This window comes from Pararge aegeria, chromosome 14 (assembly GCF_905163445.1).
Source record: "Pararge aegeria chromosome 14, ilParAegt1.1, whole genome shotgun sequence".
NCBI lineage: Eukaryota > Metazoa > Arthropoda > Insecta > Lepidoptera > Nymphalidae > Pararge > Pararge aegeria.
Genome location: NC_053193.1, coordinates 16078166 through 16104071, shown reverse-complemented (window position 1 = coordinate 16104071; position 25906 = coordinate 16078166). Strand labels below are relative to the sequence as shown.

The 25906-nt window shown below is 38.7% G+C and overlaps 2 protein-coding genes across 6 annotated transcripts; one reads left to right on the top strand and one right to left on the bottom strand.

The window, feature by feature from the left end:
• Nucleotides 1–6261: 6261 nt before the first annotated feature.
• Nucleotides 6262–11481, bottom strand: LOC120629526 (B9 domain-containing protein 1). 2 transcript variants are annotated; one of them, XM_039898477.1, is made up of 4 exons: nucleotides 11388–11404; nucleotides 11153–11300; nucleotides 8568–8795; nucleotides 6262–6407 (listed from the first exon to the last, which is right to left on the bottom strand). In XM_039898477.1, the coding sequence occupies exons 1-4, from the start codon at nucleotides 11400–11402 to the stop codon at nucleotides 6298–6300; spliced, it is 501 nt and encodes a 166-aa protein (XP_039754411.1). In that variant the 5' UTR covers nucleotides 11403–11404; the 3' UTR covers nucleotides 6262–6297. The 2 variants fall into 2 exon arrangements, with proteins under 2 accessions (XP_039754411.1, XP_039754410.1); XM_039898476.1 differs by having other exon boundaries at nucleotides 11153–11481.
• A 363-nt stretch (nucleotides 11482–11844) lies between these two features.
• LOC120629215 (mediator of DNA damage checkpoint protein 1-like) lies at nucleotides 11845–25906 on the top strand. Of its 4 annotated transcripts, none has more exons than XM_039898081.1 (8): nucleotides 11845–12414; nucleotides 15325–15459; nucleotides 17219–17316; nucleotides 19269–19357; nucleotides 20386–20699; nucleotides 21098–22147; nucleotides 22887–23152; nucleotides 23567–25906. In XM_039898081.1, exons 1-8 carry the CDS (start codon nucleotides 12343–12345, stop codon nucleotides 23859–23861), a joined length of 2319 nt encoding a protein of 772 aa, XP_039754015.1. In that variant the 5' UTR covers nucleotides 11845–12342; the 3' UTR covers nucleotides 23862–25906. The 4 variants fall into 4 exon arrangements, with proteins under 4 accessions (XP_039754015.1, XP_039754013.1, XP_039754014.1 ...); XM_039898079.1 differs by having other exon boundaries at nucleotides 17201–17316; XM_039898080.1 differs by having other exon boundaries at nucleotides 15319–15459.

Sequence of the window (25906 nt, the reverse complement as noted above, 5' to 3'; positions counted from 1 at the left end):
CGGTTTCTACGCAACATCGCACCGGAACACTAAATCGCTTAGCCGCACGTCTTTGTCAGTAGGGTGGTAACTCTCCACGGCCAAAGCCTCCCACCAGACAAAATCTTATCTCTGGTTATAATTAAATTACCATACTGATATTATAAATGCGAGTGTATGCGTGTTTGTTTGTTTGTCTCTCCTTCACGCCCGTTTTAACTCGATTTTTGGAATAGAGTTACTTGAAAGGATTAAAGTATTATTGTTTTGCAATGCCACTATTTTATTTTGGTTATTATATTATTTTTAAGTAAATATATTTTTTATATGTTATATTTGTATTGGTAGTTACTTATTTATTTATTCATCTTTAGTTACAAATAATGTTACATAAACATAAATATAAAAAACTAGCTGTACCCTGCCACTCTTCGCTGTGGAACATTGTGTTTGAATGGCTAGAAATATAGATAAAACAATCCTTGATGCGAAAATTTCAGCTCGACCGGTGCAGAACTTTTTGAATTTTTGAAGCGTACATAAACCAAAATAACATTTATATACATATAGATATATATAAATATATATATATATATTTATTAAATTCTATAATGAAAGAAACCTTAATCCTTATTTTCAGTAGGTCTATTTCAAGTAAACTGTCATTTTAAAACAAGAATGCTTTAAGAAATGGTAGTAACCCTCCAGCCGGATGACACCCTTTGTAAGCTTGACATTACACTTCACAGTTGAAGTATGGATAGAATCTCGATTGCTGCAAACTAGCTGACGATGAAGTCTTAGATTAGATAAGATAAAAGTTGTTATGGAATAATTCGTCTAATTTATAGGTACCAATACGTACAATAGGAATTATATTATACACTATAATGCCCTGCGGTTCCACTCGCATAAACTACGCGACACAGCGTACTGCTACATAGTCGCATTCCTCAATAAATATTTTTTTTCGATCGTACTGACAGTTCCAAATAAACATAAAAACAAACTATTGATGCTCTATGATATTTATTACACCGTTTTTAATAAAGCGGTGATAGCCTAGCTGTTAGGACTTTGGCTTCACTTTAGGGGGGCCGAGTTCGAACCCCGGCACGCACCTCTAACTTTTCAATGCGTTTTAAGTAATTACTAGCTGACCCGCGCGACTTCGTCCGCGAATGAGCCGACTTCTCAAAAAGGATATTTTTTGCAGTTTTTACCCGAGATTCCAATATAAATGAATCCTAGCTAGATCGATTTATCGCCCCCGAAACCCCCTGTATACTAAATTTCATGAAAATCGTTGGAGCCGATTCCGAGATTCCAATTATATACATACTAGAATTGCTCGTTTAAAGATATAAGATATATCACATGCTTGAAGGAAAACATTGTGAGGAAACTAGCATGCCTGAGAAGTTCTCTTTATTGTTCTCAAAGGTGTGTGAAATCCACCATCCGCACATGGCCAGCCTGGTGGGCTACAGCCTAAACCTTATTTACTGAAGGAGACCCGCGCAAAAGGTTGATAATGGATTGATACTGACGATGATGATGACTTAATAGTCAAGATGGCGGTGCAACTATTAAGTGTTGGCTCATGGCTCTGAAAAGTGGTCGCTAACTATAGGTCTCTTGGAGTATCTCTACGATCAAATCAGCTAGCGACATAGCTACGCGAGGCGAGAAGTTAAAGTGGCAATGGGCGAGGCACCAGAAACGTGCGTATAGCTTTGGACCAGGGTTTGCATAAAGCAAAAAGATGGCTTAAATGGAAGTATCCTAAAACTATCTGAGTAAACTCAAAATAATAGGGTAGGCAATGCTTTTGCACATGAATGAAGTGTACGCGACTGCGGGGCACAAAACTCGGAGAACCGATCGACGGCGTGGTCGCAAGGTGCTGGAATGGCGACCTTACACCGGTAAACGCAGCGTTTGTAGTCCCCGACAAGGTTGACGGATAGCATCAAGCGAGCCGCGGGATCCAAGTGGCACAAGGCCGAGGTATTTGCAACTCCCTAACTGTTGGAAATAACCCTGTTGTAGGGCGTCCATTGGTTGCCATGATGATGATCGCAATGAATCTGCCACTGAATGGGACCCATTAATACAATTTAAAAAAAACCTTCGTTTGTTAGTGACATATGATACGAGTGGTAAAACACGTGTTTGTTTTCCTCTAATGTAACTAATGAAGGACAATGATTGCATTTACCTTGAAGCTAATGACGTAATCACGTATTCATAGGTCAGGTTATACAGGCATAGTACCAAAGACGAGCCCCTGACTGACGATTGTACCTGGACGTATATGCGGTAAACAGAAAAGGTGAACTTTACCGTATTTCCTCAAACGTTTTGTGAAATCATTGGTAAAACCTTTATTTATTCGTCCGTTCATGCCCTGCTGCCAATTTCTATTTTTTCTTAAACTAAAGTTCTCGAATAATGCTGTTAATATATCGGCATAATACTTTAAACTATAATAACCGTTTATTCATTGTACCTACGTTCGTAACTAAAAATTCAACTGGACTGTATAAAAATGTTTTCAAAAACACAAAAAAATTATCAAGATTTTATATAAAAACATTGATATTATTATTATTAGAACTCTTTATTTGTACACCACATTAAGAATTATACAAGAAAATAAAGAAACATAAAAATAGGCCGCCTTTTGTATTCTACTTCTATTTTTATGTTTCTTTTTTTCTTGTATAAAGATTAATGTAATAATAATAATTTATTCACAAGAAAGTAAATACATACAGTTTTTAAAATGTAAAGTAATTATTATAATATTAATGTGGTGTACAAATAAAGAATTATAATAATAATAATAATAAAAAATATACTACGACAACACACACATCGCCATCCAGCCCGAAAGCAAGCGTAGCCTGTGTTACGGGTACCAAGACAAATGATTAATATTTTTATAAATAATATACAAAAATTACTTAGAATAAACATATGAACACCCAGACACTGAAAAATATTAATGCTCATCACACAAACATTTCCCAGTAGTGGGAATCAAACCCCCCCAGCCTTGGGCTAAGGAAGCAGGGTCCCTGAAAAGTGCGCCAATGGGCCGTCGACGTTTATAACCCGTACGGGAGATTTTCGTCATTTTATATCATCTGCATACTCTGTGCATACCCTCTATGCCAGTGGTGTGCACTGTGTTGCTTACCAGGGTATGCACACAGGAATACACACGCTACAGCAGGAATATAGCATAAAACGGCAAAAATCCTCCTCTTCTGCGAGTTATATATAAATTATAGGGTAGGCAGTGCTTTCGTGCATGTATGAAGTGCACGCCACTGCTCTATGCACGCCTCTGCGTCACCCACCCGTCTGCTCAGCGTGGTGATTATGGTAAATCCTCCAGTTGGGAGGCGTTTACTCTCACAGTGGACTATAGGCTTTCGATGCTGGTGATGAGCTCTGAGCAAAACCGTGGACGGATAGACTTGTTGGCTACGTATCGCTATAAAAACACGGTAGAGAAAAAACAGCTTTATGGAAGTTTAGAAAATATGGCATAGAAACACAAGTTATTTTATCCTTGGCCGAAACTATACGGGCCCGTATCGCTGCATATTATTCAAAAAAAGAAAAACAATTCATATTCATGTCAATGTCGAGGAAATAGTTTTGTATATAACAGAGTTTGATTGAATTTCAAAAAAAAAAAAAAAACAAAATTCATCTATTTAAAGTAGGCCTAATTAATAAGCACTTTTGAAACGTCAAGTCAGTCTGTTTGTAGTGACTCTACCTTGTATGTCTGGGGTATCGAGGCATACTTGATGAGGCGGCAGCTGCGGTGGTCTGGGCATGTCTCACGGATGTCTGACGAGAGAGTTGCAAAGCGCATCTTCTACTCTGAACTGCAAGACGGCAAGCGGAAACAAGGCGGCCAGCTTCTGCGGTATAAAGATGTGCTGAAGCGTCATATGAAGCAATGTTCCATAGTTCCGGCAAGATGGGAGACCTTTACGAAAGACCGCTCACATTGGCGGCGCTTAGTAAACACGAACGTGACGAAGTTTGAGTTGAGGCGACTTAAGGCGCTTGATGCTAAACGCGATGAGCTAAAGGCCCGACAACCAGCGGCCTTATCATATGACTACATTGCCGGTGTGTTGACGTGTAGCGAATGCAGCCGCACGGTTAGCACAAAATCAGGTTATGCGAGTCATCTAAGGGCCCACCAGCGGCGCTCTCAGCCGGAATCCGAAGCAGTCGCTGTGACCGAATACGGTTAGGATTGATTGATTGAGTGACTCTACCACCGGTTCGTAAGAGTTATAAAAAGCCTACCCTCAAGTATTTATATCTCTTACTAGAGATTTTCTGCATTTTATATCATCTGCATACCCTGTGCATACCCTCTATGCACGCCACTGCATGATATGATTATTCATGGAAATTAGCACCATCGTTAATTCACCTCACAATAATAACAATAATCATCACATAGGTACATAATCATATCGACCCATTACTACAGGGCACAGGTTTCCTCCCACAATGAGAAGGTGTTAAAGCCGTGGTCCACCACGCTGGCCCAGTGCGGATTGGTGGACTTCACACACCTTTAAGAACATTGACAATACGAACATATTGACATTGTAATTTAATTAATTTATATATAACTAGCTGTTGCCCGCGACTTCGTCTGATTTTGATTTTGTTTTTTGATGTGGCATTCAATTTAGTTGTAGTTCTAAAAAAAATAAAGTATTCAGTATCGCTAAGCCTTTAATGAGGGGCTCGCTGCTGTCCGCTGAGGAGTTCTGTCCTCTATCTTCAACCACATTCATCAGATCTACACATAGTTTAGGCAAAATTAAACACATATTATAACCTGTCCGAGTTATAATAAATATATATAATTTGTCCGAGTTATGGTATAAAATCGTCAAACATTTTCATCCCCTCTCCCAAAGGAACCGAGCTTAATGTCGGTATAAAAAGTATCCTATATTACTTTTACACTTCCAAGAATATGTTTGAGGATCGGTTAAGTAGTTTTTGCGTAACAAACAAACTTACATTGACTTTTATAATATTAGTAGGGATAGGGATAGCCTAGGGATTGACGTAATCTAAATCTGAATGTTTATCTTAATATATATAAATCTCCTGTCACGATGTTTGTCCGCGATGGACTCCTAAACTACTTAAGCGATTTTAAATTAAATTGGCACACCGTGAGCAGTCTGGTCCAACTTAAGAGATAGGATAGCTTAGATCTTTAATTGTAGTCGCACTTTTATTTTATTGCAAATTATTTGTCTATAATTAATTGACAGTCACATGTTATATATAATACTATACTCATTTAAGGCTTAGCGATTCTGAATACTTTAAAAACAAAATCAAACGCAGACGAAGTCGCGGGCAACAGCTAGTAATTATATATTTTTTTAAGTTAATAGTGCATTTCTTTATATAGGCTAAAACATTGTTCTGTATCATTTTTGTAACATCTATAATTTCACATGTTTTTTTGCAAATAAATGTTTATGATTAACTCTCAGGCATGCAGGTTTCCTAACGATGTTTTCCTTCACCGTTGCAGAAAGTGATAATTTAATTGCTCAACAACATGCATACGCAACAATAGTAAATGCTTCTAGAAAGAAGCCTTTTCGACGACCTCATTGGCGCAGCGATGAGCACCTGTGGCTTTAAGTGGAATGTCCTGGGTTCAATCTCCGGGCGGAAGAGGCAATTTGATAATTTTTAATTTCTTAAATATCTCTGGTCTGGTCTGGTGGGACGCTTAACCAACCATAGTGATTGTATGATCTATATCCATTCCAAATTCCAGTCAAATCCGTTCTGTAGATTCTGCGTGAAAAAGTTACAAACATCCATACATAATATTGAGTTAAGCTTGTGGAAAAATATATCTTTTCCTAAATCTTTAGCGTCTTTCGATTGTACTTCTACTGTCGAAACAAAAATCTGGCGAAACGACAACAAATCGAAAAGTCATCGTAATTCTGATAAACATTTAAAAATATTATTTAAGACGATCTTAAATTGTCTCGATCTTTTACGTACGTGTCTTAGTGCTTGCTGTGCTCTTCGAAGAAAACCATCATACAGAAAATGATCTTTTTAGAAATAAAGGCGAAAATTCGCTCAAACGAAGTTTTCAAACTTTCAAGGTAGGTTATTAAAAGACAAATTAATCTGCTTCTGTTCTTATTAACAATGTAATGAAGGTCTGGGCATTAAACAAAACAACTGTAATGTTAACAATCTGTGATCTTATTTAAAATAACTTTAATGGCTCTTCCAAACAGATGGCTGATTGTCGTAACCAAGTTTCCGAAGGTCCTTTGACACCATCGTTATCTTTAGTGAGACACTTCCGTATGACTCGGTCTTTAGCACTGAAAATCAAGATAAACATAAGTCCAAGTATGTGCTACGAAAGTTGAAACCTCGAGGTAGGAAGTTAAATATTTATTATAGCCTAGTATCTTTATTATACAACGTGTAACGAAATACTGTTGAAGGGTGCATAAGTATATTTCATAAGGAATCATCCTGTAAAAATATTAAATCAAAACAAGCATATTTATTTTTACATACAAACTAATTCAAAACGTTCGAAGTGTTTACTTATGTCAACCCTATTGAAGATAAAAGACAGACACTTGCAAAGTAACTACACTACGCGACGCGTACCTAATAAAGTTGCAGGAGTCAATTTCTTTTACTTTAGCATATGATTTATTTCAGTAAAAACTATGGCAACGGTTTACTTAAAAACTATTAGCGTTTCGATTTGACAGATAAGTCTCAGAGACAGTAAATAGTGTTCCTCTAAAGCCTCTGAAATATTATTTCGGTTTTCTTTTAAACGGTTTATAGCTGAATCCAGAGAATTGCATTCAGCACGTTTAACAATAGTAAATAAGTGTCCCACCGAATCTTGTTTTTCGGGAAACTTCCATAAACGGTCATCTTTTCGTGGCCAAATAAAGTAAACATTATCATTTATAAATTTTATAAATTTAAAATATATATTAAAATTTACGGAACCGACAGGATTTGAACCTGCGACTCTCTGGCAATCGCGGCCTGAGCTCTTTCTCCAATTAAGCTACGGCTCTCCTACCAGATTGCCAGAGAGTCGCCGGTTGCATTTTTAATATTTAAAATTGATAATTCCTCCAAGTAAAAACACTAATAAAAATTATAAAAATTATTATTTATCATCAATTATAAATTTTTTTTTTTTTTTTGATAATCACATAAAAATAATATTTAAACTTTTTTACTTTGTTTACTTTAATTGAAATAATATTTAAACACCAAAAGTATAAAAACTAACGTAAAAAGTATAATAACTAGCGGAAATCCGGCGAAATGATAGTTCGTCGCTCGCATTTCAGTGCGACGAACTTATCCGATCGTAGCGCGAAATCTCTTGAACTACGCTGGGTTTTGGCCGTAGTTTCGGCCTTGTAGCAACTGAATCCCGTTTTTAACCGAGAATATGGTGTCTCTAAAACTGACAGAAAAGCTAAAAAATCTCTTTTCCGCATTCTTTTTTTTTATACTAATATTTCACGGATAGGTCCATTTATCATCAGATGGCCCATCTGATGATAAATGGAAAACCATGCAAGGAAAATGTTCTGCAACGTGCCGGCCGCTCTGTGTGCATCAGTTAAACGCATAGTTTCTAAGGGGATGGATAATTATGTTGGAAAATATTAGTTACATTTATTTTGAACAATAAATTCAAAAAAAAAAAAAAACAACCTGAGGCATACGTGTTAAGCCTCATGTGCAATTACACAGCGCTGCAACAATGCTGCTTAGCGGCAGGAATAAGCTCTGTCACAAAACTTAAACTATTTAGTAAAACCAAGTTAATCTATATATATAAAAGAGAAAGTGTGTGGGTAGATTCCGTATATGCTCCGAAACGGCTGGACCGATTCCAATGAAACTTTCAGGGAATCTCCGGAGTGACCTGGTGAGTAATCCTGTAAAGTTTGGTAACGATCAGAGCACTCCTATTTTTGAACTGTCAAACTGTCAAATACAGCTTTTATTTACTATGATGATATTCTATTGTTGATGTTTGATCTTCATCCGCTCGAGAAGAAAATAGATAAGAATTAATACGGAGAGAAATAAATGATTTAATATATTATGAGACTTTAAATTAAATGAATGATTAAAAATTTAATGATGTAAGTTTATTGTTTAAATAAAGTAAAGCAAAATCTAGCCCGGCGAAGCGGGCTGGGTACGCTAGTAATAAATAAATATGCAACGACAATAAACACATCGCCATCTAGCCCCAAAGTAAACGTAGCTTGTGTTATGGGTACTATGATGAGTGAAGAATATTTTTCTGAATAACTAGCTATACCCTGCCACGCTTCGCTGTGGCACGTTGTGATTGAATGTTCATCACACAAACATTTTCCAGTTGTGGGAATCGAACCCACGGCCTTGGACTCAGAAAGCAGGGTCGTTGCCCACTGCGCCAATCAGATGTCAAAGTTATTAGTAGTTTATAGATTACTCACAATAATTATCTTTTCCGCTCGCCAACATTTTGGGATCGACTAACTCCGGGCATCGCCCAGTCAACCAAGCTATCCATTGGCCGAGCATCGTGGCTGACCTTGGCCGCACTAACTGCGCCGAAAGCTGATGGGACCCAGTTGTAGGCGGAAGAAGAAATAAGGCATATCCTCGAAGGCTTTCACCAGTAAGAGCGTTCTTCGCGCGCACTGTTACTACAATTTGTGGCCCTGGAAAAGCATAAGAGAAAGTACAGTAATAATCTATACTTATAATAAAACTGTAACTGGAAGATTTCTGTACATTTAATATATTTTGAAAATTTTGACCGGGGGATGCTTTATAATCGATACTGAGTCCAAAACAGATTTTTGTTTAATTTTTGTCTGTCCGGGCATCACGTGTAATCTACTGAACGGATTTATTTAAAGTTTGGTATAGTGGTAGATGATATTCCGGGTCAACATATAGGATACCTTTTATCCCGATAAACAGAAAGCTTCCCCCGGGAAATGAGATGAAATTTTTTATCAATTTTACTTCATAGATCCGTTAAATTTGAACCGATTTAAATAATTATTTTTTTATTTGAAAGTGTATACTATCAAGCATATGTTGTGTAATTTTAATGAAGATCTGATAAATGTTGTCGGAGATAAAGAACATAAATCTTCAAAGATAACAGCGAGTCGCAAGGCAATATGGGGCAAAAATCGAATGCATGCGTACCATCTTACTTATATTATAAATGCGAAAGTTTGTGAGTATGGAGGTATGGATGGATGGACGTATGTATGTATGGATCGATGAACATGTTTAAAGTAATCTTTATTGCTTAAAAAAAAGTCCGGGAGGCTAAATGTCTAACTGTAAAGGCACAATAACTGCTTTTTGTTATAATTTGTCAATCAAAACACGGGTACAATCTTAAGATGGTGACGTTCCTATCAGATCTTTATCCAAATAAATAGTTTTATACTTAAAATTGATTATGTACCGGCAAATTCCTCTTTAAATTATTCAAATTGGACCTATCGTTTAGACGTTACGACGGGTATAGAAATGCTTAAAAATATTTTAATTATATTTGATGCAGACGAAGTTGCGCGGGTCAGCTAGTACGTATATAAAAATAAAAAACGATGGTAGAAGTAGATAGTAGAAGATAGGTAGGACTTCGACTTCACTTGAAAAAGAAAAGTATACGCCGTAGTCCACCAGGCTGGCTAAGTGCAGATTGGTTAACTTGACACGGCTTTGAGAACAATAAGGCGAACTCTCAGGTGTGCAGGTTTCCTCACGATGTTTTCGTTAAAGCGAGTGATATTTAATTGGATAAAATAAAGACGCACATAACTCTGAAAAATGCCAGGGATTAAACTCTGTCCTCCCAAAAAAGAAAGCGGTAAACCTAAACACTAGGCTAACTTTTCACACAACACTTTTCATTTTAAGATAGAAGTCGACTGCAGTAGGTTGCACTTTTAAGTTCAGACTCAATAATTTGGGATTTTAAAGTCGAAGTCAAATATTTCTTTTTGATGCGTACATTACATATAAAATATGACATAAAAGTGAGTTGATGGCGATAACTAAATTCGTCAACTTAAAATAAAGCTACGAGGGTTCCAAACGCGCCCTGATCTAAGAAGAAGCCCACAACAAACTTAGCCGGTTGTTTTTTTTATCATCATCTCACATTGTCATTTAAACTATTAAAGAAGCAACCTGTTTAGAGCAATTATTTACACCCAAGCATTTTTATCGTTGATGTAAAATAATTTAAAATATCAAAATTTTTTGACGGCCGAGTGGCGCAGAGGGCAGTGACCCTGCTTTCTGAGTCCAAGGTCGATTCCCACAACTGGAAAATGTTTGATGAACATGAATGTTATTCAGTGTCGGGGTGTTTATATGTATATTGTAAGTATTTATGTGTATTATATTCATAAAAATATATTCATCAGCTATCTTAGTACTCATAACACAAGCTACGCTTACTTTAGGGCTAGATGGCGATGTGTGTATTGTCGTAGTATATTTATTTATTTATTAAAATTGAAATCTTAAATCTTTATTTCAGTTCACATAGTTGAAAATAATACATGAAAGTAGCAAAGCGGGGTGTCATCTCGAAACACGTTACGGAATGCATCTGCGGCCATCCGTGATCCGAGACGGACCATTGCGCACAATACTGGGTGCCCCCCGTGTCCGACAACCTGTACGGACGAGGAGCTGCACGAGGCTACCGACCGAGCTTTCGCGGCTTTGCAGCTTATCAATTATAGCAATCCTCAAAGAATTCATCATTTTTTATGAGTAAAAAACGACTGTAAATTTTTTGCCGAATAGTAAATCTGCCTAGTAATGAATCCTGACGAATCGAAAATCTGTCCAATACCGAATAAATGGTATGACTCTAGTAGTCATATCACTATATATTTTCGGATTTTTGTCTACTTCTCTGGCGCAGTGGTCGAGCTTGCGAACGTACTGTGACGCTCAGTTGGTACTGATCCTTAGTTATATACAAAAACCCAACTTTAAGTTGTAAATCGTAGATACTTAACGAAATGGTCCTTACACCCGAATATATTAGTGCTTCCAAAAACCATTTCAACCGGCATATTGAATGTCACCCTCTCTGGATCACGGCCTGACTGAGCCATCTGACTGACCCCAGAACATAAACCAGATATAGGACTCCAGTCTTCACCCCAAACAACCTCGTACTGTAAGTAAAGTTGATCGTCGAATACACCAGCCGGGAATCGAACGTGCTCTAAGTGACCACTGAATGATACTAAGAACTTTGTAACCTCACTCTCCTTCATTGTTTATCAAATAAATAAACTTCATATACATTAGATGTGAATGAGTGTTCAAAATTCAGCGAACGAAAAAAAACTTAAGTTCGGTATCCGTAACTGAGTTTGTGATTCGTAAACAATAAAAGCAAAACAAACCGTTGCTATAGCAACTGGTGTTGCTATTAACATAAGGAACCGTAAATTGTTGAATACTGTTAATGATTTACATTAATATTATTTGATACTTTTCTTTTTATTCAAGCCTACGTATTAAGAAGATACGAGTTATTTGAATAATATTACGAGCTTTGAATCTATTTTTATGTTACTCTTGGTGTTTTACCGATTTTTATAACCATAGACAAGAAAAGCATATATCCGTTTTACTGTTTTACCGGCAACAATGTTGTTTGACAATTGTTTCGAAAGATGGCGCTGTAAAAGCTTTCAAAAACCAATCGGCCACCATTGTTGGATGTGATCCTTGTGCATCGTTTGATAAAATTTACCATATTCGTTAAGTTACTTGTGTCGTTTATTGTATTCCTTGAAAGACTAAAGTGATGAGCGATTTACGAAAAATAATCCAGCCCTAGAGTCCAAATAAAGTGTTTATTTTCAAACCTAAAATGCGTTCAAAATGTCACGCGAAGTGAGCTTCGGATTCGTGAACACCATACCGTGCTCGTAATAAATGTGGTTTTCATTTGTATTATCGCATCGTTAACTGAATTTATGCGTCGTTTTGTGTTCAGTATGTCCGCAAGGTGACATGGATGCTCGGAATTACAACATGCGCACATGAAACTGATTTAGGAGAATCTGTACACGTCGTTTGGGAGCGCACTTACGCGACAGAAGGCTTCAAAGTTGCCGGCAACATTATGGTGGACTGAAGGGTTGTTTGTGAACGGATCGGAATTGGACAAGTTTTGTAAACAGTGCCGAGAGGGAACCGCACACGATGTCCGGTGGCTCGCAGCACAATCCAAATGGAAGGCAGTCGCAAATAGGTGCTGGCTGGAGTCCTTTACAGGTGGTGATAATCGTCCAGCTAACATTAAACATCACACATTCAAATCGCTATTTGTTTAGCACAGTGAAATTAGAATGCGCATAATTAAACAACGGAATTGACTAATTTCATATTCATTTCTCGTTGTGAATTCGTAATTTCGCCAACAGTAATGCTTAATTGTTTTTGTTGTAAAAACACTGAAAACCTGTTTTCGCTTACACACCTCGATCGTGGGTCCATTGAATAGTTATTTTAATGTGTGTGTAGCAATACAACAATCAGCTGTTTGCATGATTGACCTCTTTTGCTAGAACTTTGCCTGACACAGGTGGGGGCTAATGTTGCCATCATTACAAATGTTTTGATTGTTTATTTTAAATAGAACTTCCCTAACATTTCAGCAATACTCCCTAAAACTGATATCAAGAACCAAAAGAAACTTATTGCATACTCTAAGCTCTTTACAGTAACTGCAATAAAGAACTTCAACAAAAAATTGTTAACTACTACATTATAATATCAGTAATTATTTCAATTGAAATCATAATATTAAAATAGGGATAGGAGATTTCTTGAACTAGAAAACTAGTGCTTAAGTAATATATTTAATTCAGTATTTACATTTTTCAACTTTCCTATGAGATTTATTTTAAAGATCTTTCAAGATTATATTAACGTGTTATCACAGCTAGAGGCTGCATTGTCCCTGCAATAACATTTCAGACCAGTCATCAAAAATGCCCTTAAACTGCAGTCAAGTGCTGAGATACAATTCTGAATCCTTGAATGATGAGAGATTTTATTTATCAAACTCTTAAGATAACATGAGAAATAATGTTGAGTTTAGTTGTGTTGTATTTTTTTGACACCTTTTGCTTAAACTCAATCATACTTTTAAAAAGTTATCCAGTATATCTGTTTGTAATGACTACCACAAGTTTGGAAGGCTTGTTTTTATATTTGATATCTATTTATATTATATGTTACAAATTTATTATGACAAGTAGTGTATGTTAGAATGTAATGAATGTGTACATAACAGCATCATTAATAGATAACAATAATACGGAATAACTGTGAGTCATTAAATTGTAAAGTACAGATTAATGAACAAGTTTTGTTCAAGCAACCAGTCACTACTGGTGGTAAGTAATATTTATATGTAAGATGGTAGCCAGCTAAACAATTAAAACTTTGGCCATTTACAATTTCTGTGGGAAATAAGTCTTTTAAACAATAAATATATATACACTTAAATAATTATTCTAGAATGTTTATTTTATATGTTATAAGCATGTGATCATTTTCTATAGTAACATCTAAGTTAGGTTAGGTTAGGTTAGGCCTTGCCTAGAATGTGCCTATTCATTTTAGTCTTGAAGGTACTCAATTTTAATCGGCATGAAATAGAAATCTAAAAAAGGTATTCACTTCATGTCTAAAATGTTTTGTGTGATTTGAATCAACTCACAACGTCTCTATACTGACAAAAGAACTACGAAGTGAAGTTCTTAATCACTCACTGTAGTACATTATGTAAACAGCTTAACATTTTGCCACTTGTGTAAATTAAGTAGTTCTGTCTTGCCGTTGAGCTGGTACAGCTATCCCATAGTAACTATATCTAGTTTGGACTCAAAACACAGAATAGATTATATTACTGACTGAATGGATAGTGAATGCAGTTGTTGTCTCCCCTCCTTCCAGCTGTGTTGTACAAGGTAACTAAGGGAATATAACAGAGAATGGGCAGCAGGATCCTCTAATACTACTAGTGTCTGCCAAGCTTGGTGATTATGGGCATACCCTCATGTTGGGAAAAACCTTTAGACCAATAATAGATTTATAAACTACTGCTGAACTTATAAAAGTATTGATAAAGACCTGCTGAGTATATTGTGTGTGCAGTGTGAGTAGCTGATCAGGCGTAAAGTCCCGCTTAAGTCATAAGCTATATGCTTCATTGACAGTATTGTACCGGAACGCTAAATCGCTTGGCAGCACGCTTTGCCGGTAGGCTGGTAACTAGCCACGGCCGAAGAGCTCCTACCAGATGATCATTGGCATCACCAATTCAGCTGATTGTCGTCCACTGCTGGACTGCTAGGTCCTTTGCTCCAATATCCACGGTCCTGGGCCGCTTGCCGCTTTCCAGCGGCTCCCAGCGACCCGACTGATGTCTCTGTCCACCTCTTCGGGGCCGACCTACGCTGCGTTTACTATTGCGGGGTCGCTATACCAGCATCGTAAGGCCCCCCAAACTACCATCGGTTCTTCGAGCTATGTGCCCAGCCCATTGCCAGCTTTGCGACTCGCTGAGTTAGCCCAGCGAGTCAGCAACTCTAGTTCTTCTACGGATCTCCTCATTTCTGACTTGATTACGTAGAGACTCCTAGCATAGCTCTCTTCATCGCTCGCTGAGTGACTCTTAGCCTTCTCATGAGGCCATTAGTAAGCGACCACGTTTCAAATTCGTAAGTCGTAACTGGCAACACGCACTGTTTTAAGACTGGTCTTCAGGTACTGAGGGATTTTGGACGAAAAGTCACGAAGTTTCTCGAACGCTGCCCATCCGAGTTATATTCGGTGGTTAACCTCGAAATTGGACATACCTAACTTGATCGTGTGTTCTAGGATATGAACTCTTCTACAATTTCGAGTGCAGAGCTTCCAACCATTACTGGGTGGAGCGTATCATGAGCGATGGACATAATATTTTTCCCCTGCAGAAATTATAAATTCACAAGTTTATTTTTCTTCCCCTCAACTTATAAGATCACAGCATTCACCACTGCTGCAGAGAGATCGTAAAGAAATTGCAACTTTGCACATCGAAATCTAATCCGGTAACAATCATCATCATGTCACAATCTTAATGAAAGCCTCGTATAAAAAGCATGAGATAATGGTTGTATTGCACAGTTACAGATGGCCAACTTATTGGCGCGCGCCCCGCAGGCGCACATGGCGTCAGACCGTGGCGTTACGTGGCACACGCCCACACCGCCGCCGCACCTGTACCACGTGCCCGCACCCTCCCCTCCCGCGCTCGATCCCTTGCAGGTGAGGATAGCGGAATGGGCGGCCACCGACTACGCCTATTTGCGACAATTTTTTAGAAAAAAAGTTTTTCTGTTGCCATATTAATAAATTACCCCATTTGACCTTAAATGTTAACTCGGTTATGGTTGTAACCGCGTAATTTTTATGCAAACTTTTTAAGGTATTTTAGTAATAGTGCTTTAGACCGGAGATGTACTAACGCCAGTTATTTCTACCGTCAAGCAGCATAGCTGTGTTCCTGTCTTAATTGGCACTGTTACCGGTGTAACTATAGGCACATGAGGCTTAACACCCCTAGTTGATTGACACAGGACGGTGTTCCTTCAATGTCCTGTGAAGTGTTGCTCTGTTTATAGTCGATAGTTTTCCTTTTATCATAAAGTGGGCCATCTTCTTGGTCACCCTATCGAAAATGTGGGATTTGAAAATTCCGCAAGTTTACAGGGGAGCAGTTTAAGCTTTAATAAAACTAAGAATCTCTCAAATTGATGCTACTTACGCCCCATGCCTGCTTTCTGAACATTCCGCAAGTTCACAGGGGAGCAGTTTAAGTTTTAATAAAACTAAGAATCTCTCAAATTGATGCGACTTACGCCCCATGCCTGCTTTCTTATTTTGATATAAACTAATGCGTGTTGCATACACAAACTAAAACTCCGTCTTCTTTGAATTAAGAGGAGCATGTCCTCAATCTGGAAAACAAGAAAAAAAGGAGCGATGTCGCGTCAGTTTGAAAGGCAAAAGCAAGCATAATAATCTATTCAGTATTAAGTTGATTAATTTTTTTTAACTTATTTCATCAACTTTGAAAATAAATCGCAAGATTCAAATCCCACGTTGTGAATAGGGTGATGTTTCAGATATAAGATCATTGTAATGAAATATATAACTTTATATAAGTACGTTTTAGTGTTTTTATGATAGACAAATTTGACAATCTAAAATGTAGGAGGTCCCGGGTTAGATTCCCGGCAGGGGAAAATTTATGATTTATGAATTTTCTATGGTCTGGTCTGGTCTAGGAGGCCGTGGCTAGTTACCACCCTGCCGTCAAAGGCGTGCCAAAAAAAAGTCATGGAATCAGTAAAGGCTAAGAGCGATTTAGAGTTCCGGTGCGATGTCGCATAGAACCCAATTAGGGGTATGACTACCATTCTCCCTAACAGGTTAGCCCGAAGTTAGTGTTCATTGTGTTGTTTTCTGATAATAGGTTATATATGTTACTAAACACGTTTAAAGAAGTACATTTTAATATTCATATGTAATGTTCCATATTTTAACTGTCATTTTATAATAATTCTAATTTTAAAAACGATGGTAGTACCTAACGTTCGTTCGCTCAAATAATATGCAGTCCACTCACAAGCTTTCTAAGAAACGGTATAAAAATAACATTATGTACCATTTTTTCTTATTTTTATTACATTAATTACACTAATAAAACGACGGAAATTCAAAATACTGAGTATTAGTAATGAAATCAAGAAGTTTGCTATCAGTTGTATTGTGGGTGTACACCGCGTGCCGAGTCTTTGGAGTAGCCGACGCCGCCTTTCGGCCAGTGCTACTTTGTTACCGCTTAACAAAGCTTGTTCTATTTTTATTTTAACAAATTGAGCGGGCGAACTTTAAGTAGAATCTCGATAAACGCGCTGGTAGCTCGCAGTATCCGGCATGTTTCCTGCGAGCTGCCGGCATGCCAGATATGACGATATGTAACAAGCCGGTCGCGCTACGGTAGGGTCTGTTGACGTTGCAGGCGATGAAGGGCGGCGCCAACTCCGTGTTCCGCCACACCGCCACGCCTCCCGAGCTGTACCGGCACACGCCCACCCCGCCGGACAAGCATCTGATGAGGTGTGTATATCTCCAAGAAGGCTAGTTTGGACGGTGGACATTTTTCTCCACAGGCAGAGGACAAAATGCTTTTTTTTTAATACAATTTAGCCCTTGACAGCAATGCAAGCTGGTCAGCTTACTGGTAGTTAGGGATGCCATATAACCAAATTTAATAAACGGAGAGACCAGCCAGTTTGTCCGGACCTTACATTATTAAGGATTTTGTGTCTCAATACTACAAAAAATTGTTTGTAAAGTAAAGTTTATTTTTATTATTACCAGTCACCTGGGCGCGTCCACGCTCGGCGCTCGTTCGTTTGTGAAATGTAATAAGCCTAGCACAAGCCGGACACCGTTTATTCAGGCCGGACACGCAATCAAAAAACGTGACTATGTCCGGGTTTATCCGGACGCCTAGAAACCCTACTTGTTACAATAATGTTTTATTGCGATATCTGTAGCCACTTTCTTTCGACAAAATGAGGTAAAAGTTTTGTCTGTAACATTGATAATTGTATAGGAAAAGCGCTACCAAGATGCTTTATCCATGTGCGGTGACTAAATAGTTCCTCATGCATAAATACAAGAACAGTGCCTTGCTGATTGCACTCTTGCCAGGGCGTTTTTAATTATTAAATATCACTTGGTTTTACGGTGATGGAAAACATCGCGAGGAAACCTGCATCAAGTGGGTCGGTAATTAATTGATAACTATGACTTAGTCTCATCTCTTATGAAACTGAGAAACTTGTACACTTATATTATAAAGAGAAAAAGTTTGTTTGAAATAATGGTATTTGTGGAGAAAGCCATATGAAAAACAGCAATCCTACTTTACGTGCCGTTCAGCCTGGAAGGCATTGTATATAATTATAATTTTTCATATTTCATTTATATATATATCCTCCTATAGTCACTTAAAATACAGATTAGTTACGGTTTAAACCGACCTACAACCACAAACGGTTGTCCGTGTAGCATTGTCCGTGTAGTATGAGCTTAACAAAATTTTCTTCATACAACGTGTTACGACATTACGAAATACTGTTGAAGGCTGCATAAGTATATTTCATAAGGAATCACCCTGTAACAATATTAAATCAAATGAAGCATATTTATTTTTCATAATTAATTGAAAACATTACAAGTGTTCACTTATGACAACCCTATTGAAGCTAAAAGACCGACACGTGCATAGTACCCACGCTACGCGACGCTTACCTAATAAAGTGACAGGGGTCACTTGATTTTTCTTTTGCATGTGCTGTTAGGGCTGTATCTAATTCGTTTCATTAAAAACTATTGCAATGATTTACTTAAAAACTATTAGCGTATCGGTTTCACAGATAATTTTCAGAGATAGTAAATCATTTTCTCTGAAGCCTCTGAAGTATTATTTCGGTTTTTATTTACATATTATATATTTGCGTAGATTTTTACCTTTAAAAATCATGAATTCCAAATAGGGCTCCCAACTGTTTAGTATCTGTTGGTTCGATATCACCTTACCACCTTATCACCTTACCTTCAATATTATTTCGTAATTCTGCTACAAGTGGTACAATATACTAAGCAGCTTTCGCTGATACGTCTATATCATTTCTTGTGCTTTTTGTCTTTTTGATTTTTGTCCGGTCTAGTCTTTAACTGATTTAGTGATACTTGAGAAATGTGAAATTCAAATTCAAAATTGTTTTATTCATGTAGACCTTATTACAGGCACTTATGAAGCTTTCATACATTTAACATGTTACACTAATGTTAGTGATGGTAATAACTGCATTCGTTACCTTAAAACTAAAGCTAGGAGTGTTCCAAACGCGCCCTGGTCTAACAAGAGCCCACAACAAACTTAGCCAGGTGTTTTTTGTTATACAATCTCACAGTCTAGTTAATGTTGGGCTATGAAGTTTTCAATTCATTCCCAAGCTTTTAATCGATCAGAAATATACGTGTTCATATGAATTAAGTTCCAGGCACACTCCATCCCCGGGGGACGTCAAAGGCGGCGCTGCTCTGACTCCAACGGAACTCTATCCACATTTGGGCCCCGGCAGAGGTAAATTCAATTTAAACTTTTCTAACAAGCAGTCGCATGCACTTCAGACATGCACAAAAGCACTGTCTACCATAAAAAAATATATATCCAGCGAACGGAAAAAAACATAGCCCACTCTAAAAAATTGTCCAAACAGTCTATACGCACCATGAATTGAATTGAAATAGATGGTTGGTTCTACTGTGTCTGCAGGACCAGCCGTGATTGGCCGGCAGTTAATCCGTCAGCATTGTGACTGGCGAACTAAACGCACGCACACTTCATAAGCCACTCCCACCGAGGCTATGTTTTCATTGGGCTATTTTTGAGCAGTAGTTATGGTTCTATTTTTTTTTCTTTTGATGTAAAACTCTTATAAGAGGACGATTCTTCCATCTTATACCATCTCCCTGCTTTATGCCTACTCAGGTATTAAACCCTGTGCACGTTACTGCCAGCAAGTTTTCATTTAGTTTTGCCAGTTGGTGCAGTGGGCAGCGACCCTACCTTTTGAGTCCATGGCCGTAAGTTCGATAACCACTACTGGAAAATGTTTGTGTGTTGAAAATTAATGTTTTTCAGTGTCAATGAATGTATGAATATACTTTATTGCACACTACAAAAAATACATAGAACAAAAAGAAAAGTATAACAACACATTATATATACAATTTGGCAGCCTTATTCCAGGCAACCAATGGCGAAGATAAAAAACAGTTACAGTTATATACCCATAAAATACATAATACATATAATATATAAAAATAATATTAACTTAAAAATAATATAGTAGATGCTGTATGCATACTATGGTAATAAACGCAGTATACGCCACTGCGTGTAAGGAACACATCCTGCAAACTTCCGCCCTGTGTCCATGAATCTGAGGCGTAATTGTTAAGCCTCATGTGACTGTAATTAAAAAAAAAAAAAAAAATTGCAACCACGCCCTTCAGACCGGAAAACAGCATGGCAACAATGCTTAGCGGTAGAAATAATTATGGCGGTAGTACTTTCCCAGCAAGATTTAATAACTTATATCTCAACAGATAAGCTGATGCGTCCGGAGGATTTGATGGGGTACGCCCGCGGCGGCGTCGACCTCACGGTAGGGGGGCCGCGGGGCACGAACGGCTCACCGGCCCCCATGCACCCAACGCCGGGAGCTCCGGCGTTGTCAGTGCGGGACGCGCCGACCATCAATAGCCTCATAGCACGCGCGGCGCCGCACGCACGTCCGGCGCACGCGAGAGTCGACGCCCTACTGGAGCGACTGTCGGCCGCGCCCGCCCCCTCCTCGCCGCACTCTGTGATAGTGCACTCCCGGGCCGCGCCCACCCCCTCGCCGCCTTCCTCCAACGAGGTCAGTATGGTACGCACTGAAATCACCATGAGGCCTGTACCCAGGCACAGCTCATCAGCTCATCATGTAGAGCCCCGTTATACCCGTTATCTATTTATACGCGATCGTATCGGAACGCTAAATCGCTTTGCGGCACGTCTTTGTCAGTATGGTGGGTGGTAAGTAGCCGCGGCCGAAGCCTACGACCAGGCCAGAGAAAGTCCTGAAATTATAAATGTCCAAGATGCCGCTGGCGGGAATCGAACCTGGGATCTCCAAAGTTCTCACCGCTGCGCCAGGAAGGTCTTCCAAAGTTTATTTGCCATCAGCCCAGATGTGAAGGAGTGATACGACGTGATAATACTCAGTTGACAATTTTAAATATTTTTGTATTTTAAATCCAAATAATTCTATTCCAGGATTCGGCAGACTCTTGTGGGGCCCCACCCGGTTCCAAACGAAAAAGAAAACCGGAGCGCACTATACGCGTTCCAGTCCCCCCACCCCTTAACCCACCAGTAGAGGCCTTCAAGCCCGTCACCCGAGTCTCACCACACTCGACCCAACCGCCCCTAGAAAACGGTGACACCATGTACGCCACACAAAACGGACCGGAACAGCCGCTCTCCCCACCACAGTCAGAACCGCACGTGCGGAGAAAAACTCGCTCCGGATCCGCAGAAACCATAGATGATATCGCAGCGATGATCGCCAGCACCACCACAGAACACATAGACTCGACAATAGACACTATCCCCGCGCCGGAACCGGAATTACCAGTCACAGTTGATAAACTAAAAAGTGTTCTAGCAAGCCCCGAACCGGAACCCAAATCCCCAGTCCCCCTTAAACCCTTAAGCCCGCCTCCCCAACCCGAGGAACAAAATTCACTTATTCAAAACTCCCCTAAGAAATCCCCCCCACTAAATCCCCCTCCACAAAAATCTCCACCCAAAAATGATGAGCCAGAACCCCCAGCGACCGCGGCGGCACCTCGAAGGAGAAGTGCGAGGAACTCAAACGCGGAATCAACTAATGTACCTGTCGCGTCGCCATCTGAAGCGAAACCCGCCGAGCCGGAGGCGAGTGAAGTGAGCGAAGCGAGAACTGCTGAGCCGACCGCAGCGAGCTTCGTAGAAGTGGAGAATCAGCTGGAGAAGATGTTCGCTGGCCTCGAAGAAGAAAACCCAGGTGGTCCCGATCAGGAAGAAAAAGCTACAACAGAAAAAAAGCAAACCGCAAAAGCCAGGAAACGGAGAAAATCCGCTCCTACCAAAGGGGAAAGGAAGGCGTCCAAACGTGCGAATAGATCGTCCACTGGAGATGAAGGCCCTAGACGAAAGGCTGCCAGGAAAAAGGTGGTTGAAAAGAAGAAGAAGGACACAGTTACCCCCCAAGCGCCAGTGAAGGATGCGTATGATTCCGGAAGCAATGCAAGTTCGAGTCGATCGAGAGGGCCGTATATACAGGTACGCGTTTTGAATGTTAAAGGTTTTAAGCACCTAACCCTAAGACAAGTTTACTGAACGTTACGTTTTACAGTTTTGACAACGTTGTATAAACGAACTCAACTTGAAATCAGGTCATCACAAAACTAAGGCAACTAAGAAGAAGGCGCGAAATAGTCACGTCACGCTTTTTTTTGCATCACACTAGTTTACTCACTCACCGACAAATTATAAGGTTTCTAAGATGAATTGTGTATTCAAACATTTTGATTATATTGATACTTATATAGATTATAAACATTATGTAAGTGTATTCTAACCTTTTTTTTTTAGATGCGTCCCTAACCCACATAGACATATACATAGTCCCTTTCCGCGTCAGTCTATTTATCCGCTAACTCCTCCTAAACCAGTCAACGGATTTTAATGAGTTTTTGTGATGATGTTATCATCGGTTATATATTTTTTTACGGATATTTTATGTATTATATAATAAACAATTTTTTTTTATGCAATTAAACCTATTACATTATATATTAAACTTTATTTAAAAAGTGTTATTAGGCTTTGCCAGTTCTAGTTTAATAATAATATATAGTTTAAGGGTACTTATGTTTTTTAGTAAGTAGAAAAAAATAAAGAAATCTGGACGTAACTTTGGTCTTTTTCTCTTATATTATAGCCGTGCGAATGGCGCGGGTGGCTTTTATTAATTATGATAAACAACCTGATACTAAAACTATCATACTGATATTTCCAGATCGTGGGACCACGCGATTCACCCGTATCAGTATCGGTCGTGAACGCGACCGCCGGAGCGACCGACGAGGAGAGGCGAACGGGCGACGAGTGGCGGAACGGTCTGCGCGCACGCGGCCTTCACGCGAGCACGCTGGGGCTTAGATATGACGCGTCAACGCCGGACGCGTCGTGGCTATGCGCCTTTTGTGAAAAGGGCCCGCACTACGCTGGTCTTGGCGATCTGTTCGGACCGTACCAGCTCGATACAAGTTGTGAGGAGTTTAGGTAAGTTTTTTAGAACTTACGTAAATCAATACTGATATTATAAATGTCAAAGTACGTCCGTTTGTTTGTTGCCTTTTCTGCCAACTGTTCAACAGTTCCGACAGACCAAGTTCCGACAACCGATCTTTATGAAATTCGACAACCATATAGCTAGGTTAGGAGAACTAAACTAACCTGGAGATCGACATGGATAATATTTATTCTGGGAAAAACTGGTGGTAATTAAAAAATTTAAATGTGGCAAAGTCCTCTGTATAAAAGTCGCTATTGAAGGCTAGCTTTACCTTCTCATTGTTTGAGAGACTCGTGTCGTGTAGTGCGCCGGTAATATGATGATGAAATTGTTACCTTTAAATTATGAAATCCTAAAACTATATATACCTTTATCGTATTTAGTATCGTTTTAACTTGCAGAGCACTCGACGAAGCATCAAAACAACGATTCGCATCGTCTTCGGGTGGAGCAGAGGTTTGGTTTCACGAGGCATGCGGAGTGTGGGCGCCAGGGCTCCTAGCAGCAGGCTCTCGAGTTTGGGGGCTCGTAAGTGCTGTCTGCGGAGCCCGGTCCGCCCACTGCGGGGCCTGCGGTCTTCCGGGCGCAGCCCTATCGTGTGCCACGCGTTCCTGCAGGGCCACAACCCATGTGCCTTGCGCTACAACTTGGACCATGAAAGATGACTTCCGTGCATTGTGTCCCAGACACGCCTAGCGATCGTAATAGTGAATATCAAAAAAGCCAGTTAATGTTACCCGTGGAACTATTGATACGCGATCGTGACATCTGTCAAACTAGTGATACGTGAACGTAGTCTCGTGTAATCCGGGAAACTAGTGATATGTAAGAGTAAATGCTACGTGACGCGGAAACCAAGCAATTTTGTTACTTGATTGTGTGTTATGTGACGGTAACATTTAGACAGTAATAGCCTGTCAAAATATGGGTCTAGAATAAGCAGATGCGCAGATCCCAGTTAAGTTCTGGGAGCGTATTGTTGCAAGTTGGATATGTGATTTTAAACTCTATAAAGTGTTTGGAAGAATTTTGTTACCTGATCATGTTTAAGCAAGTTTTAATGTGCTAAGTTGACTTAATATATACGAGATAAATATGAAATCGCTCTAGATGGCCCTAAATGAATTATGTTGTGAATATTTTCAGTATAATTATTATTTATGCTATCGGTTGAAATAAAAATTTAAAAAATAAGCCCTGCTTATGGAATAGAAATAACTTTGATTATTGACTTGTAGCATTATACTGTCTTTTTGAATGCTTTAAATCAACACAAGGATGGTTGTTTATAAAGATAATCAGCCACCTAAATTATTTTTCATACAAATCTTATACTCAAAATTGCTGACCCATTTATTTGTACGTTTAACTAACTTTGTTATGATGTTGGTACAACGCAACAAAGCAAACTTACAAAGTGTTCTTTGCTGCCAGTTACAGGACAAGTAATCTGTGGCCCTACATTCAAAGTTTTTGCTATTTCGGGCATGACTTATATCGTACACTCATTTTGGAGTAAATTCAGACCCTATCTAGAGAGAAAAAAAGTAAACTCATGTAAGAAACTCATGTACTTATTGCGATTTTAAATTAGACGTCAATAGCTCATTGCGACATTTTATGCGTATTTGACAGTTGCAGTTCTGAGGCGTTTACTGCGCGTGAAAATGTCGCAGCGTGCAATGACTGCCCGTCTTAAATATCTGATGATGGAATCTCTCGAGACATAATACTTATCTTTAATGTTGGAAGTTTTATATTATCTTCGAAACAGTAGTCAAAAAGTTGTGGGAAAATTATCGAAAGACGCTTGTTAATAGCTAAGTTTGTAATATCTACATCCTATATGGATACCTAGACTATACTATGATTTTATAGAATAACTATAAACCAAAAAAAATTGAAATTATTATGAAACTAGAAAATATGGTAGCCAATTAGTTAAAAATGCGACGTTTTTAAATGTTTTACAAGACAGCAAATTTTATTAATATCTGCCTTCTGAACTGGTGGTAAAGTCACTCTACAAACATTGACTTGACGTTTCAAAAGTGCGTATAACCTAAACTACCTGATATAAATGATTTTAGAGTTTTTAATTTTTTTATTAACATTTGTGTGACATCAGGTGACATTGAATCTGAAAATTAAAGTCAGAAAAAGGTAGGTAAGGTCATGGAGGTAGGTATTTGTCGACATACTAGAAGTAAGATAGAGATACAACTATACTCTACTTGTAGTATTTTATATGGGAATACAAACTTAGATTTTATCAAATACGTTTTTTCTTAAACCTACATTCTTTTTGGCTATAACAATTGCATCCAATTGACCATGAGTATAGAATAGTGTTAACCATAATATTCGATGCCTTTAATATTATACAGTGTGATGTCGGTTTAACGATATCACGTTTATATAGGGTGTTCTGATGCCAAATAGCCATGCAATTTGTAATACACCCCATCCAAGTTACATTTTCCCTATCATTTTGGTTTACAACAAAAAAGCAGAGTTAATAGCATTATATCAATTGCTGTCATGTGAAACTTTTAAATATTGATTAATACACACGCAATGCGACTGCACGTGTATAATATAATAACATGCCTGGAAAACTAGAATATGATACTCATCTTAAAAAGTCACACTATAGTGCTCATATTTGTTTAGGATACGCTGGGACAACATAAACCAAAAGTGAGCAGCTAAATTATCATTGGCAAAGCTTATAAGACAGA